Genomic DNA, 18,503 nt, shown 5'->3' on the forward strand with positions numbered 1-18,503 from the left:
ACTAACACCTCTGAAAATATTTCCCTTGTTGTTCGTTCATTTTATGAAGAGAAATACTGAGGCACAGGGGAGACTATGTGAAGAATACCAGGCCTAAGAGTGGTCATCAAAATTACACAGGTCCAAATCCCTAGGATTTGAAAGAAATTAGAGTACAATTTAAAGGAATCGGGCTGGGATTAATAGAGAGCAAGCCACGGGAAATCAGCATTCCAATAAACATGAGAAAATCTGACTCCCACCTCTGGTTCTGGACTTCCCCAGGGACTAAATGGGGAGGGGAAAAAAAGCCATCAAAGACCTTCTGGGGAAAATTTCCCAGAACTTTAAAGACACTGAGATGGTTTCCTGGCAAAGTAATTAATTATTTTTCTAGTGCTCTTGGAAACTTGCTAGTAGTCATCCAAAAGTTATACAGTATTCCTGTTTCTGAAAATACAACGCTAGATATTTCATCAAAAGGCCAATTCTGAACCTTTCTCTTTAAAATTTATTTGCTATTAAGATGCAAATGTAATACCTTTTTACCCGGTGGAACGAGGTTTTGATTTGCTTTGACAAGGTGCGAAAGTGCTTTCTTTATATTCTTTTCTTTCATGCTTTGCAGCACGGCAGATGGGAGAAAAGTCTCTAGTCCCCATTCTTTTCTGCAATGAAAAGCATATTTTAAATTTCACATGCGGAGGCTGACCTGCTATCTAGAACTAAATGAGGTGGTAGTCTCAGTTAATAAGCTCCTGAGAATGCAGGGAGAGGATAAAGACTGCAGTTAAGGAAACAACTTACCTTTTGCCTCCAGACTCTATTTGATCATCAAAAGATACTCATATTTGGGGATTAAAATCACCTTCTCTCCTGGGATTCAGTGGTAATGGAAAAGGAAATGGAACAGTGTTTCGCACAACCACCCAACAGCGTATTTACCTCGTCAAGAGATACTTGGGCCCCGATTAAACCCTCGCCCCACAAAGGAATCTTCAGAACTTTGCTTGAACTGCAGAACAGTAGAATCACAGACCCACAGATCCGGAACAGCCAGGGCAAAGTTATTATCTATTTTCTTAAACATCTCCTGGTAGCTTGCCCTAACTAGAAGACCTTCCTTGTGCCTGAGTGAACTGTTTCCACCTTTAATTAGGGCCTATTGGTTTTGGTTTGGTCCTATAACTCTCACATTCAATTTCCTGTCAAATACTGCCAGTTCGTCCCCAAACAACATCTCCTGGATTTCTCTTATCCTTCTCTCCTTGTTCCTTTTTTTTTTTTTTTTTTGGTATTTGTTAAGCACTTTGTGCCAGGCACTGTACTAAGTATTGGGGTAAGATACACTCTAATCAGGCTGGACACGGTCTATGTCTAACATGGGCACACAGTCTTCATCCCCATTTTACAGGTGCATTAACTGAGGCACAGAGAAGTTAAGTGACTTGTCTGAGGTCACACAGCAGACATGTAGCAGAGCTAGGATTAGAACCCAAGCCTTTCTGAGTTCCCAGACATGCTCTAGATCCATGAGGCCATACCACTTCACCTTTCCCTTATCCCCTTCCCCTTTTCACCATCCCCATTTCTCAACACCCCTTTTCTCCCTTTGCTCTTGGCCCTTTTTTTCCCACTGTCTCCTCCCCATCACTCTGAAGTCTCATCTTCTTTTGGCCCTTCCCTGCCTAAGGAACCAAATTTCCAGTCATTGTTAATTTACCACACACCAAAAACAACCAGAATTCACTAATGAACTAATTGGGCTGCTTCCATCAGGCTCCCGATGCGGATTAGTGTCTGCGAGGGAGTTGAGAAATGGATGAACTTGGATAACAAGGTAACTTTTGGTTAGGTCAGGCTTGACAATAACAACTGGCCCACAGACTTGTGACTTAAAGGAAAGCAGGTGGCAGATCATTTGAAAATCAGACAAGTGGGGAGCCCAAAGATATGTGAGCCTACTCTGCCATCATAGGGGTCTGTATCTGGGAGGAGTCTGAGGGAACTTCTTGCGATGAATGCTCTTGCTTTCTTAGGGATAAGGGGAGCAGCAAATAATAATAATGATGGCATTTATTAAGCGCTTACTATGTGCACAGCACTGTTCTAAGCAGTTGGGAGGTTACAAGGTGATCAGGTTGTCCCATGGTGGGCTCACAGTCTTCATCCCCATTTTCCAGATAAATGTAAGGGAGGATTATTAAAAAGGGAAAAGGGAAAGAAACCATGGTAAATTCGGATAAGCCCAAGGCAAGTGGTATGAGGGCTTAATGATTTTCCAAAATTGCAGTGAAATGTGATTGATTGGATGGTACAAATGTAACTGCAGCAAAACATTTAATCAAATGGTGGGTGTCTTCACAGAAAAATAACTATGGTATTTGTTAAGCGCTTACCATGCGCCAGGCACTGTACTAAGCACTGGGGTGGATACAAGCAAATCGGGTTGGACACCATCCCTGTCCCATACGGGGTTCACGGTCTCAATCCCCATTATGCAGATGAGGTATCTGAGGCACAGAGAACTGAGGTGACTTGCCCAAGGTCACCCAGCAGACGAGCGGTGGAGCCGGGAGAACACTGGGGCTCTTATTTAGGGCTCCAGTCTGGGGCAGGGTGAGTGTGGGAAAGTGAGGGAGGGGAAATGTGAGGATGGGGAAAATCGAGGGGGAAGTAGTTTGGGTTAACTCCCAGGTGCTGGGTCTGCTCAGGAGGTGGTCAGCTGGGAGAGTCCAGCCTGCTCAACCACACCACCAGTCCTGGGGCAACCTGACCCTCCAAGGGACACACAAAGAGGTCCCTTAGACCAATGACCCCAGCCCCAAACCCCCTGTTCCAGCCTGGACCCTCATCACTGCCATCATCATCACCATCATCATGTTGCCTCCTGGAGGGAATGGCTATATTTAATAGACTTTTTATCAGAGTCAATGGAAAAACCACTGTCTCTTCCTAAGGATGCCAATAAAAGTTAATCACATTTGATTTAATTTACTAATGGATTTTCTCTCCGAGGACAAAAAGCATTGGCCAGTTTTGTTTGAGTTTTCCTTTTTTCTAAACCACTAATGTTATGGAATGTCAGGATTAAGTCTTGATCTTTCTCCTTCACACATCATTGCTAAGTGAAATCAGAAAACACTGGTTTCAGGAAGACACACAACTGAATCTGAGGAGCAGGGAGAACCTTTCAAATCTAAAAGTACTTCCCTGGGGTATAAGAAGGTGGATTTGGCTCTCCAAAACATTCTTACCTTCCTAACAGTGTAACGTTTAATTTAGTTTTTAATGAGACAATGTCGTTTGCAAACTTTCTCAGCACACCTTCTTTTCGGCCCGGTGAGTAGTTTGGTCATGTCTACATGTAGGAAGGCATTTTTCCAAGTAGAAAAATATGTTTTTTCACAGAATCCACTTGGCCCAAAAATGACATTAAGGGGCAAGCTACCGCTGAGCTGGACAGACAAGCCCAACATTTTGGGGGTCTCGACCGACTCTTCGTGACGACCTCACCGTACCTCGTTCTCGCCTGTCCCGCCATCGACCCCTGGCCCACGTCATCCCCCGGGCCTGGAATGCCCTCCCTCTGCCCATCCGCCAAGCTAGCTCTCTTCCTCCCTTCAAGGCCCTACTGAGAGCTCACCTCCTCCAGGAGGCCTTCCCAGACTGAGCCTCTTCCTTCCTCTCCCCCTCGTCCCCCTCTCCATCCCCCCATCTTACCTCCTTCCCTTCCCCACAGCACCTGTATACATGTATATATGTTTGTACATATTTGTTACTCTATTTATTTATTTATTTATTTTACTTGTACATATCTATTCTATTTATTTTATTTTGTTAGTATGTTTGGTTTTGTTCTCTGTCTCCCCCTTTTAGACTGTGAGCCCACTGCTGGGTAGGGACTGTCTCTGTATGTTGCCAACTTATACTTCCCAAGCGCTTAGTACAGTGCTCTGCACACAGTAAGCGCTCAATAAATACGACTGATGATGATGATGATGACTAGGGGCGTGGCCAGATCCAACTTGAGAACCTCATGTCCCAGAATGGCTGATGGCATTTTTCCACAATCCCAGTGGGCCCATCCAGCCCAGAGTTATACGGCGGTACACAGCCACAAAGGCCTCTCCAACATACAAGCGTTCTGTCAGGGCTAATGTAGTAGACCCTCTGCTTCTGAAACGATTGCAGCAAGTGATACTTACTCGATGTATTTGAGAGAGATTTTCTGAGTTTGCTTGGTGGTCACCGTGGCAATGTACATTTGCAGTGCTGCCAGGCGGAGGGCTATGTCGTATTTCAACTCCGGCCCAAATCGCTCCTGAACCACATCGTTACAACTCTATGAAAGAACCAGGAGAGGGAGCAGTATATTAAATATCTGGAAACTGGTTTCATTTAAGATGCAAGGAGAAAGCAACATATTTAATAATAATAATAATAATGGCATTTATTAAGCGCTTACTATGTGCAAAGCACTGTTCTAAGCACTGGAGTACTTCAGCTAGAGCTTCAGAGGTAAGGAGGCTAAATATAGAAAAAACAATTCTACCCTTTTTATTGGCAGGGAACTCAATGCAGATCTAATTGCATTCACAAACAAAGGCCCAACACAATACACTTAAAAATTGCTTCCAGATCCTCTTTTCACACTTTCCAATACAGTGATTAATAATAATAATAATCATGATGGCATTTATTAAGTGCTTACTATGTGCAAAGCACTGTTCTAAGCACTGGGGAGGTTACAAGGTGATCAGGTTGTCCCACGAGGGGCTTACAGTCTTAATCCCCATTTTACAGATGAGGTAATTGAGGCCCAAAGAAGTTAAGTGACTTGCACAAAGTCACACGGCTGAAAATTGGCAGAGCCGGGATTAGGCATCTGGATTTAACTTTGAAAGTCCAGGTGCCTAAAATGAGCCTACAGACCACACAAGGGCACTGAAAATTTGAAAAGATGCCATTGGGAAGAAGTGAAAATGCTCCCAAACAAAGGGTTCTTTCACACACGGTTGCTCATTAATGTCTGTCTCCCCCTCAAGACCGCAAGCTCGCTGTGGGTGGGGACTGTGTCCGTTTATTGTTGTACTATACTCTCCCAAGTGCTTAGTACAGTGCTCTGCACACAGTAAGCACTCAATAAATACGACTGGCTGACCGAGGCTATGTAGCCCAAGTGAAGTGAATGACTGAGCAGAAAGATATCTGGATCATTTACACCATGTAGGTGGCCAGCTCGATGCTAATATATTCCTCAGTGACTGGACTGTCCAGTCTGGGCAGTCTACCCGATAATTGTTCAATAAATGTGTGAGGGCCTATAAGGGCACAGAGACCCATAGACATTCATGACCAGAGACATGCTTCCTTAATTTTGGGCAGTACACTGTGTGAGGCTATTACTCTATTTATTTATTTTACTTGTACATATCTATTCTATTTATTTTATTTTGTTAGTATGTTTGGTTTTGTTCTCTGTCTCCCCCTTTTAGAATGTGAGCCCAATGTAGGGTAGGGACTGTCTCTATATGTTGCCAATTTGTACTTCCCAAGTGCTTAGTACAGTGCCCTGCACATAGTAAGCGCTCAATAAATATGATTGATGATGAGGCTGTGCTGGGCCAAAGCATGACCTGGTGAAAAGAATACAGTATGGAATCTCAAGAGATCTGGTTCTAATCCTACCACTACCACTTTGCCTGCTGTGTGAAACCTGGGGCAAATCACTTTACCTCGCAGCACCTCAGTGCAATACCTCTTGTTCAATACCTCCTATTTTTCCTCCTTCTTAGACTGTGAGCTCCACAAGGGGCAGGGACAGTGTCGGTGCTGATTATCTTGTATCTATCCAAACAGTTATTACAGTGCTCAGCACAGAGCTAACAATACCATAATTCTTTTTGGTAGTACTTGTTTTCCCTCCCTTCTGGACTGTGAGCCCATGGGAATGGTGTCCCTCAGGATGATCTATCTCAGGCCTTGCCACAGGAGGAATGGAAGCTAGTAGACAGGTAAAGGTCCCCTTTCTATTCCAGGCTTGAATATATTTCAATCTAATAGCAAGTCACCGTAGGAAAATGGAGACCATTGCTTTTATTTAGACTACCATTGTAAAATAAGAGACCCAATGGAAAGGTAATAGAAGCAAATTTTATGATTGTCCGCTACCTGCTTTTCCTCTGGCTGAAACTATGTTTCCTTCTTTCCTAGAAGCATCATCTTTCTTGAGTGAAATCAGACCCAGAAATCTACATATATTGTACTTCTTCCCTTAAAACCCGAATCCCCACATCCACAGGTAGCAGTTTCTAGATGAATACAACAACATAATCGCCAAATAACCCATCTGGGGCAGGGAGACCAGAGGAAAGAAAGATAGTATAGACAATTATCGGATGACTAAAATCATGTTAGCCCGAACGAAGGTCATGTTTTCTCGCTTACCTGCACATAAAGATATTCAAAAGCCACTGGATCTCTCCTTAACAGGTCGATAGGATCCTTTGGGACAAAGCTAATTCGGAAAAGACATCTCATCTTATGAGAGCTTGGTTTCTGGGTCACCTGAGACAAGAGATAGATTACACAAGAATCTTTCAATACTGGCAGATGGAAAAGATTGACAAAAAAAACACTAAAAAGAGGCCCTCTCTCTCCTTGGGAAAATGAAGTGGGAAGTAGCTGAGTTTCTCCAAGATCAGCATTTGCATAAGTTGTTCATGTGCCTTGGAAACTGGGCTTCTCCCTGGCAGTGTCTAGACTGCCTGCTTTGGAACGGAGCTCCCTCAGAGGGTCTGCTCTCTGCAAGCTTTCCCCAGCAAATTCAGCTGTGCATAGAGAGTGATAAAACACTCCCGCTGGGAACTTGGAATGGGTGAAGGGTTTTGGTCAGGGTTTAAACACACACAAAATCTGGCTTCCAGTTAATTCTTGACTTTCACTCTTTGAGTGGATCCAAATGTGAATGGTAACTTCCTGCACCTTAATACATCGTCACAGATGCAATTACGTTTGAGTGAATTGCTGAAAAGAGCAAGCAGGAGGATATTTGTCCTTATCTGAAATGGGGCAATGGCACAGTGCCTTCTTTGTCTCTCGAAGGGATGTCACATCTACAAATAAAGTGTAACAACAACTTGAAATGGGGTTGGAAGTCCTTGGAATGAAATGACAAAAGCAATAGCATTACTCAGTGTGCCTTAAAAGGTACTCAGCATATTTGACTATTCCAAAATCAGTTTTAAACCAATTTAATGATGTATATATGAACTCTTCTGTAAAATGTAAAGTACTTTAAAAAAAGACAACTAAAGATTGTTTGGCAAATTTTCAGTCATCTCCAAATCAAGTGATCTGACATATTTGACAAACAAATTATTTTGGGAAGATTCTTCACTTTTCTTTATTCATGTGAATATCTGAATTAAAGCAACTTGATTGCCTGCTTGTATTTTAAGCCTGGTTGTGGGGCTTTCTGCCCAAGGACCAGAAAGGGAGAGAGCATGTATTAATTTCATGATAATTTCATTTTGGCTCTGGTTCTCACAAGAGTCCCTTAGGGGGAAGAAGGGAAAAATGATCATTAGTAACAACTTTTTTTTCAGTTAGGTCATTCTAAATTAAAACATAAAATACAGGATCAGGGTCAGGTAAAAATGAAGACAAATATACCACTTAAAAAGTAAAAAAACCCCACAAACCCTCTGTTCTTCTGAACTGGCACAAAGCTTTCTTATTAAAGGATTGGGGAGTAGACTGACATGTACAGACTGCACTTATTTTATATTAGATATGGTACTGGCTCTTCAGATAATTCCATAGAACTTGAGAATCCATAGGAGGTATTTGAGTTAATCAATCAATGGTATTTATTGAGCGCTTACTATGTGCAGAGCACTGTTCTAAGAAGCTGGGAGAGTACAATGAAACAGAGTCAGTAAATACATTCCCTGCCCACGAGGAGCTTACAGTCTAGAGGGGAAACACACATTAGAATAAATTATGGATTTGTACATAAGTGCTGTGGGTGGGGGTGAATATTAGGTGCTTAAAGGGTACAGAGCCAAGTGCATAGGTGACACAGAAGGGAGAGGGAAGCAGGGAAATGAGGGCTTAGTTGGGGAAGCCCTCTGAGATATGAGGAGGATGTGGGCGACCCTTGTTCTGAGCATTGTGCTCTGCACACCATAAATGCTCAATAAATGACTGAGACGGACAAGTTCGAGTTATAGATTACAGATTGGCATTATTGGAACAAAGTGTTTGAGCTGGGTTGTAGTAGGAAATCAGCAAGGAAAGGCAGGATGGGGAGAGTTGATTGAGTGCTTTAAAGCTGATAATAAGGAGTTCCTGTTTGATCTGAAAGTGCATGGGCAACCACTAGTGGTCCTTGAGGACTGGAGAGACATGGACTGAACACTTTTCTTTTTTAGAAAAATGATCTGGGCAGCAAATTGAGAGACAGAAGACAGGGAGGTTGGTGAGGGGGCTGAGGCAGTAGCCAAGGTGGGATCTGATAAGTGCTCAGCAGAGTAGGCAGTTTGGATGGAGAGGCAAGGATGGATTTTAGCAATGTTGTGAAGGCAGACCTGACAAAATTTGATGTTATATTGAAAATGTGGGTTCATTCATTCAAATGTACTGAGCGCTTACTGGGGGTTGAATGAAAGACATTTGAATTGATTGATACTTTATTCCTACTGCTTAATAAATGTTCTTAAAAAAGTATCAGTTTACCAGGAAAGTGAAGAATGACTCATCCTATGAAATCTCTTGCCTTTGTTCTATTTCTTGGGACCCAGAATGTGTGATCAAAAAGGCACGGGCAACATGAGTTTGAATATCTGGATATAGAAGATCAGAGGACTTTGTAATCATAAAAGAAAACATCATGGCATTCAGTGAATAGGGTGATATAATGGGTAAATGGCAAGACTACCTATGAAAAATGGGCCGGCTTGGGGTGGTGAGGTCAGGCTTTCTGAAATATTCTCAGGACTGTACATAAAACAAAACAAAAATACTCAATGTGTTTGGGACACATTTAAATAATCTCTAAAAATACAACACAAGAAAACAAAAAGAGACTGACAAATAGCAATGCTCCAAATTGATGAATATGAGACTTTACCAGTATAAATGTAGCTACTCTAGAGTCAAATTACCCACTAGTAGCTCTTGAGGCTTTAAACTAAGTATTCATGAATTAGATAAATCGATAACCTTTAAATGACTGACTGAAACAGTAGGAGTGCTGTGCTAGTTGATAATCACTTAGGGAAAGTAGTAATTGGTGTTTTCTGGAATGTGCAGGACTTGATTATTAATTCACTTAAGGGTTTGGAGGGAGAGATAAATTCAGAGATTATCACACCTCTTGTCTCATTAATTTCACAGACCTGAGTTAGAGTCTCCTGTTCATGCAGCAAGAGAAGCCGGGTTCCAGGTCCTTCCATCCTCTGTTCCAGCATCAGGGAAAAGTGCTCTATGCATTTGATGGACAGCTTTTCTTGAAGTGTTAAGATGACATCCTTAAGAAACCATTTACAATATGTGATTGAGAGCGTGAAATCCCTGAAGTTTAATTTACTGTAAACTCAAAGCCTTTCTAAATTAAGCTCAGGATTTTTTTTTTTTCATTCTACCAGTCAACTGAATCTGAAGGCTGATGCCTGTAAAAAAATATAAGCAGAACTTCCACAAGAGATAGATATGAAAGCATTTATGAAGATAGATATGAAAGCATTTATGAAGAGGATTTTTGCAATATTTAATACAAGTGCTTAGTACAGTGTTCTCTGCAGTGCTCACAGTAAGCGCTCAATAAATATAATTGGTTGGTGGATTGATTATAGTTTCTCATACTTCAGGCATTTATTTTACCATTTTCTCCCTGTAGTGTCTATCTTCTTCACTAGATTGTAAACTCCATGAGGGCAGGCATTGTGTTTACTAATTCTACTGTACTCCCCCAAGCACTTAGCACAGTGATTTGCACACACTAACCATTCAATAAATATTACTGACTGATTGAGTCTCCCTACCTCTTAGATTGGAAGTCCCATGGGGGAACCAGGTCTGTGCCTGATCTCAATGTATCTTCTCCAATGGCTTAGCGCAATGTTCAGTAGAAAGTTGGGCCTAGTAAATACTATAGTTATTAAATAGGAGAATTTTGGGGAAAGCCTCAACACCTGGGTATTGTGAATCAGTGTTCCCAAAACCAAGACTGTGAGCTCTATAAGGGACAGGGGCTGTATCCAACCTATCTTGCATCTACTCAAGCAGGTAATACAGTGCTAGGCACATAGTAAGCACTTAAATATTATTATTATGATAGTTCACTGCCTCTCCTATTCTCTAGAGCCTCAAGGTGAGAAGAGCCAAATATCTTACTTGAAAAGCAATTCTGGCATTTCACTCCCCCTACAAGCAGAAAACTCTTTCTTGTAGGTGACCCAACCTCTTCGTAATACAAGTAAATTTCTTTCATTTTCACATAAGAAATGGAAGAAAATTGACCATCTTCCTCCTTAATCAATTTTAAATGACACATTTTGTTGCAAAGAACATATGAGTGAGCTTCTGTAAGCCCTCAATATTCTCCAGTGTATTTCTGCAGTGCAAAAATTTAGACATTTTCATTGTAAAAAGCAGGGGCTTCTCTTCTTCCCGCTCCAATTTCTAGCTGTACTAATTTCATGTGCCCACTGTGATAAGAACATTTTTGATCTGCAAGTGAAGTGTGAAATATAAATAATGATTTTGTACATTTGGAAATCTTAGTTATTATTGATAAGAACTGCTTGTCCTATCCTGGTCACCACATTGCCACCAATAACCCTCAGGGAGCAGATGTTTATCTGGATTAAGGAAATCAGAAATCCTGATTTGGATAGGACAATCCTAGTTTTTAAGCTTTTCTCTTGCATCCTTACGGGTCTAAGACGGGCTTTATTAAGGGTTGCATTGGGGTGGAGAACCCCTCTACTGTAATGTCTAATGACAATGCAGGAGGGGGTGTCCCTGCAGCTATAGGTCTTGGCTAACCATACCGCCTTCCTTTCTTATATCTCAGAACACTATAATGCTCTGCATAAAGCCGGCACTCAATAAATACTGTTGTCGATCATGAGTCTGCTGCTCATCACACTGCTGATATGTTTCACTTTTTCACTGATCCAGTTGAAGATAATTTACTTCAAGGAAATGAAGTATTAGGAATAATTAAAATAATACACCATTTTTGTACATGAAAAAGATAAAGTCTAATTCACATACACTTCTTCAATAAGGAATCATGTTTTTCAGCCACAGCAATAACTGTGCTGGATTACGGTGATCTACCCCAGTGCTTAGTACAATGCTTGGCACATAGTAAGAGCTTAACAAATACCACAATTATAATTATTAATATTATTAACTGCTTTTAAAATATTTGTCACCTGCAACTAGAACCAGAGTAGTACTGATAGCAGCTTTATTTTCCCACCACAGACATGTCTTTTCTATATTTTTATGCACCTCTTCCTTGAATAGATTTCCATGAAATTCCACAAACAATTTACCCTTACATAATCCTCTCCCCCTCATTTCGCTGGATTCAATTAGCAACCAACATTTAATCTTCTTGACTTTCGACTAATCTGACAAATCACGCTGGCTTCTGCCAATATCCCAGCCTTCCTAGGGATGACCATGCATTTTTAATTTTCCTACCCTCACATGAAGGTGGTCATTCCTATCTTGGCTTCACCGGCCTCGTATAGTGTTTTGAAAAGCCCCCAACCTGAGTCGATTCTCTTTACTTCTTGACACTCACACATTTCAGGAAGCAGCCAAGTATGAAATAAGACTACACAGGACAGGTTCTGCTTCAGAAGGAGCTTCCGATGATAACGCCAGGACAGAAAGCTCTAAGGGTAAGCGTGGCAAGTGGCATGGATTTTGGCAAATTTGCCTACCTTTATTGAAGTACTGCAGTCAAAACGGAAAGATTTGGTTTGCCCATTTTCAAGATAAACCTTCAGAACATTTGGCATGAAAAGTAGAGAATTGTCTTTAACTGTTTCCTGTCAAAGGAACAAATCAAATTAAAATCCTTCCATTAGAGACAACAATTAAGCCATAGCATAGTCGATGGTCAATTCTACTCAAGACATCAGGACAACAGAATTACATCTTAAAGATTGCCAGGAGATAATGCTGGAATGATAACCCTATGTACTACAGTGGTTCCTGCTTTCAAGATCAGAATTTACAGCAGAATTGCCTATTTCCAAGTGACAAATAACTCAGCTGTTGCAAAGAATAAAGCTTCTTGGGCATAAAATATCTCATACCCACTTTCAATTGGGTGGCACCATTTAAAGATCATCATCAATCGTATTTATTGAGCGCTTACTGTGTGCAGAGCACTGTACTAAGCGCTTGGGAAATACAAGTTGGCAACATACAGAGACAGTCCCTAACCAACAGTGGGCTCACAGTCTAAAAGATGTTTGAATTACACAAATGCTCTGCACTTAAGAAGCTGGGTATAACTTAACAACCTCAATTTGGATTGAATGTGACAGAAAGAGATGCCATAACATTTGCTAAGTCAGATTCAGCACTGCATTGGGATCTAGAGAAATGGTGTGGCTTAGTGGAAACAGCACGGACTTGGAAGTCCGAGGACTTGTGTTCTAATCCTGCTCTGTCATGTGTCTGCTATATGACCTTGGGCTAGCCACTTAACTTTTCTGTGCCTCAGTTACCTAATCTATAAAATGGGGATTAAAACTGTGAGCACCATGTGGGACAACCTGATTACTTTGTATCTACCCCAGCACTTAGAATAGTACTTGGCACATAGTAAACACTTAAATACCATAATAATAATTATTATTAGGCATTCAGATTTGGCAGTGAACCACAAATATTTGATACAATTTAAATAGAGAAATGTCACATGGTTGCTCTTTGTGTCAATCTAGAAATGTGCTTGAAATCTTGCTTGCTCTTCAGAGAAATTATGGCTATGTCTCTTTTGTGAAAACTAAATATCTCAGGTGACAAAGTATAAGTTGACAACTGCTATTTCAGATTTAAATCAAGAGACAGGTCCCTTGATCCCCTTAGGGAAGTAGGGTGGAGTCAGAAAAAGGAGGTGGGACCTGGGAGGAAAGACAGAGGAGGAAGAGGAACAAAGGGGAGAAAGAGAAAAGGGGGAAGAGCAAAAGGGGGAAGGGGAAAAGAAGAGAGGGAGAGAAAGGGGAAAATGGGGTTTCCTGGTGGATGTGGATTCCCTGTCTTTCAATCCATCTCATCTTCCCTAAATATAGAGAGACAGATGTGTTCTGACCAGTATGTCTCCCTTCTTGCACAGTCCCTCCCATCGGCCAAGATGTGTATTCATTCCAGTTGACCTCTTTTTTTTCCCCCCAAGTCTTTCAGTACACAAATATCTCAAGAAACCAAAAGCTGGAGACAGGAGGGACCTTGAAATGCACGAACCGTCCTGCTTCAAGTGGGATGTCTGGCCACCTTAAGCTCAGGGAGAACACAGGGTGAGGTGACAGAATCTCATGATAATCAGCCCTCAAAAATATGCCCAACACCTCTGGATAAACTGAAGCTACTGGCTCAGGAGCAGAAAATCTGCAGTATGCACATGTGTATTTTGCTCAAATGCATAGAAAATTACTTTTTTATATTCAAAATTATCTGCTAGACTTTATAATAATAATAATGGTATTTGTTAAGCACTTATTATGTGCCAAGCATTGTTCTTAGCGCTGGGGGGGTGGGGTGGGGGCGCGATACAAGGTAATCAGGTTGTCCCACGTGGAGTTTACAGTCTTAATCCCATTTTACAGATGAGGTAACTGAGGCACAGGGAAGTGAAGTGACTTGCCCAGAGTCATACAGCTGACAAGCGTGAATGAAGTGGTAGAGTCAGGATTAGAACCCATGACCTCTGACTCCCAAGCCCGGGCGCTTTCCACTAAGCCATTCTGGTTCACTGGGACAAAGTGAAATTGAAGAACTGTGTAGATTAAACAAATGAAGATATTTCTGCTTCAGCATGTATTTTTATTACATGATTTGGATAGGTCCCTATGGAAGAATACAAGATCACAGTTACCATAACACAGCTGTGAATTGGTTTTAAGGGGATAGCCTCCACCGGAAGTGCTGTTTCAAATAAATGACAGGATGAGGCAGAACAAGCGCTTAGAACAGTGCTCTGCAGTAATAATAATAATGGTATTTGTTACGCGCTTACTATGTGCCAAGCACTGTTCTAAGCGCTGGGGTAGATACAAGATAATCAGGTTGTCCCACGTTGGGCTCACAGTCTTAATCCCCATTTTACAGATGAGGTAACTGAGGCACAGAGAAGTGAAGTGACTTTCCCAGAGTCATACGGCTGACAAGTGGCAGAGTCGGGATTAGAACCCACGACCTCTGACTCCCAAACCCGGGCTGTTTCCACTAAGCCACTCTGCTTCTCTAGTTAAGTGCTCACTAAATACCTTTGATTGAATGCTGCTATGGGTTCTTCATTACAATGGGACCAAATTATAATTACTTACAGGGAAGCAGCGTGGCTCAGTGGAAAGGGTACGGGCTTTGGAGTCAGAGGTCCTGGGTTCAAATCCCGACTCCACCAATTAGCTTGTGACTTTGGGCAAGTCACTTAACTTCTCTGTGCCTCAGTTATCTCATCTGTAAAACGGGGATTAAGACTGTGAGCCCCCCATGGGACTGATCACCTTGTAACCTCCCAGTGCTTAGAACAGTGTTTTGCACATAGTAAACGCTTAATAAGTCATTATTACTATTATTAACTTTCACTGTTTACTAGACACTGATTTTAAGCAGTGCAAATTAATTCCCCATGAAGTGCTAATGATCACTAATCCTCCTTAGAAAAATGCCAGAGAGGCAAATGAAGTTACAATGCTCACATTTTAGTTTTTAAAGCCTGAAACAAGCTAAATTAGGAAAAATGCCTGATGAACATTCTCCTACATTTCCCTAGAGAAAGAGAGAGAGAGAAGCTCTGCTATTTAGTATATATCTTTGAATAACACTTACCTTTACAGTGATGTTCTTTTATGGATGTGTAGTATCTACTGCCCCTCAGAAAGAAGGTAAAATAATTTCATACTCACTGAGATTTGGCCATTAATAATGACCTCTTCTGAGAAGCGCACTTTGACAGGGTTGGACTTCAATCTTGCCTTTTTCGCAGCGCTTATAAATGCTGATTTTGGAGACTGGAGGGAAAATCAAAGCATTTTATCATATACTCCACAAGACCTCATCTTCCATAGATTCCCAGAGAACACCCGGGTGAACCAGATACCAGCAGATCTAAGACATTCCCCTGTACTCGGCCATGCTGGGTTTCTGTGGCCCGAGGCAGATATGTGGCTTATTGATGGCTTTTTCCATAGTGAAATGAGGGCTCAAAAAAATGGTGGATTCTGAGCCTAAAGAACTCTGTGTCTAAGGCACACGTACTGCAAGAAAGGAATTTGCTGGTGAAGGCCCTCATCCCCAGAAAGAAGCAGTTCTTTTTGGGATGAGCCTCATGACTAATAGAATCTCATTCCAAAACTTAAGTGATCGGCTGCTCATATCCCACTCTTTGCCTCTGTAATTATAGTCCGAGTTTAGAAATGATTAACGAATCACATAGTGGTGGTTCATTTGCTTCTCTACTGCCATCTTTCAGCTGAAGGGAAGACATTATTCTCCCTTAATGATTTTAAGCTGGCAGTATTTACATTGGCACAATGTGTTTGTCATCACAAGTGAGATATCTGCATCATCTGTGTAAAAAAAAATAAGCCCTATTTGCTTACAAATGAAATGAGCTATTTTAACAAGTGAGCTGGAAAATCTAAAGGACTAAAGCGAGACCCTTAAATGTACTGTTATAACAACAATAATCAATCAATCAATCAATCGTATTTATTGAGCGCTTACTGTGTGCAGAGCACTGTACTAAGCGCTTGGGAAGTACAAGTTGGCAACATCATCATCAATCGTATTTATTGAGCGCTTACTATGTGCAGAGCACTGTACTAAGCCCTTGGGAAGTACAAATTGGCAACATATAGAGACAGTCCCTACCCAACAGTGGGCTCACAGTCTAGAAGGGGGAGACAGAGAACAAAACCAAACATACTAACAAAATAAAATAAATAGATATGTACAAGTAAAATAAAGAAGTAAATAGAGTAATAAGTATGTACAAACATATATACATATATACAGGTGCTGTGGGGAAGGGAAGGAGGTAAGATGAGGGGGATGGAGAGGGGGACGAAGGGGAGAGGAAGGAAGGGGCTCAGTCTGGGAAGGCCTCCTGGAGGAGGTGAGCTCTCAGTAGGGCCTTGAAGGGAGGAAGAGAGCTAGCTTGGCGGATGGGCAGAGAGGGGGCATTCCGGGCCAGGGGGTGTATGGCGGATGTGTAGTGGGCCAAAAGCGAGGAAAATTGAGGAGCTGGATGTTCCCCAATACTGCAGGTGTGAGATCCAATTTTTCTGCATAAAACCGAGTAACTAAGCAGAAGCCAGCATGAGGCCAAAATGAAAGGGTTCTGCTGAAGCGGTAGCCAGCCGAGACTAGATGGCTCCATCTTCACGCCTCCTAAAGATGACTTCTTCCTTTGTCATCGGCAGGCATTGACTGAAAACGTTTGTCTGTGGGGTGTGAGGAAACCAATCCAATAATCTGTTTTTAAAGCCCAACTCCTCCTCTAAACTCCTTGCGGGCAGGGGTCCCATCGACCGACTCTGTTGGAGTGGACCCTCCCGAGCGTTTTGTACGGGACTCTCCGCAAAGCAAGCGAGCGCTCAGTACATAGCAGAGATCAATCGATAAGCATCGCTAGATAAGCAGTATGGTATAGGGATAGAGCATGGGCCTGGGAGTCACAAGGTTTGCTGCATAGGGACAGGGCAGGGGCCGGGGAGTCACAAGGTTTGCTGCCATTTGTCTGCTGAATTGGGTTAGGACATGGGCCTGGGAGTCACAACGTTTGCTGCATAGGGACAGGGCATGGGTCTGGGAGTCACAAGGTTTGCAGCCATTTGTCTGCTGCGTGACCTTGGGCCAGTCACTTAACTCCCCTGTGCCTCAGTTCCCTCACCTGTAAAATAACGTGATATTTGTTAAGCACGTAAAATGTGCCAAGCACTATACGAACAGCTGGGGTAGAAATGCGTTAATCTTGTCAGTCACAGCCTGGGCCCACGAGGAGCTCACTACGTAGGAGGGAACACGGGTTCTGTTACTCCCTAAAATTGTTAAGTTAGACAGTTACAATGAACTGGAAGCAAACACAACTAACTCTAGGCTTGTAGGGGTTCCAGTATCCAAAGGTCCAGCCACATTTTGTTTTTGTGGTATTAGTTGTTTACTATATGTCAGGCACTGTACTAAGCGCTGGGGTAGATAGAAGCTAATCGGGTTGGACAGTCCCCATCCGATGTCCCCATCCTTTTAGACTGTGAGCCCACTGTTGGGTAGGGACTGTCTCTATATGTTGCCAATTTGTACTTCCCAAGCGCTTAGTACAGTGCTCTGCACATAGTAAGCGCTCAATAAATACGATTGATGATGATGATGTGGAGCTCACAGTCTTACTCTTCATTTTACAGATGATGAAACTGAGGCAAACAGAAGTAAATAATAATAATAATAATAATGATGGCATTTAGTACGCACTTACTATGTGCAAAGCACTGTTCTAAGCACTGGGGAGGTTACAAGGTGATCAGGTTGCCCCACGGGGGGCTCTCAGTCTTAATCCCCATTTTACAGATGAGGTAACTGAGGCACAGAGAAGTTAAGTGACTTGCCCAAAGTCACACAGCTGACAATTGGCAGAGCTGGGATCTGAACCCATGACCTCTGCCCGTGCTCTTTCCACCGGGCCACGCTGCTTCTCTTGGGCAGGTAAAGTGACTTGCCCAATCACATTTGCAGACAAGCGGTGGAACGAAGATTAGAACCCAGGTCTTGCTTTCTCCCAGGTCCATGCTCTAACCGCTAGACCTTACTGCTGCTTCCCAAGTTTTAGTGGGACCCCCCTAAGACAAGTCAGGCTGGTGAAGCTCACTATGGAGATTGTGCAAGCACCTCGGCCGGCATTTTCTAGGATCACGCCAATGTATTCAGAGGAACTGACACAGCAGCCTGACAGCTGCAATTACTCAGGCTAAGTAAAGGGCTAAAGCACCAGGGATTTGACAATGAATCTAGGCAACTTTTCCCAATCCATGCCCATTGTTTGGGGTATGACACTGGCAGCATACATAGTTCATTCACACTCAAGGCACTGAGTTACTATTCTGTGGAACCACTAAGGCCTGAACATGAGGAAATCATCATCATCATCATCAATCGTATTTATTGAGCGCTTACTATGTGCAGAGCACTGTACTAAGCACTTGGGAAGTACAAATTGGCAACATATAGAGACAGTTCCTACCCAACAGTGGGCTCACAGTCTAAAA

The 18,503-nt window shown here is 42.3% G+C and overlaps 1 protein-coding gene across 3 annotated transcripts in view; it reads right to left on the reverse strand.

Moving 5' to 3' along the window:
- The window catches only part of FRMPD4 (FERM and PDZ domain containing 4), a 254,040-nt gene that overhangs the window by 16,690 nt on the left and 218,847 nt on the right, over positions 1 to 18,503 (reverse strand). For all 3 annotated transcript variants that reach the window (XM_038757339.1, XM_038757340.1, XM_038757341.1), the window contains exons 6-11: positions 15,147 to 15,251; positions 11,949 to 12,056; positions 9,384 to 9,515; positions 6,430 to 6,549; positions 4,188 to 4,324; positions 521 to 647 (exon numbers count right to left, since the gene is read on the reverse strand). In XM_038757339.1, coding sequence (XP_038613267.1) covers positions 521 to 647; positions 4,188 to 4,324; positions 6,430 to 6,549; positions 9,384 to 9,515; positions 11,949 to 12,056; positions 15,147 to 15,251 — 729 coding nt within the window. The remainder of the gene's footprint in view (positions 1 to 520; positions 648 to 4,187; positions 4,325 to 6,429; positions 6,550 to 9,383; positions 9,516 to 11,948; positions 12,057 to 15,146; positions 15,252 to 18,503) is intronic.

Source organism: Tachyglossus aculeatus, chromosome 15 (assembly GCF_015852505.1).
Source record: "Tachyglossus aculeatus isolate mTacAcu1 chromosome 15, mTacAcu1.pri, whole genome shotgun sequence".
In the NCBI taxonomy this organism is placed as follows: domain Eukaryota; kingdom Metazoa; phylum Chordata; class Mammalia; order Monotremata; family Tachyglossidae; genus Tachyglossus; species Tachyglossus aculeatus.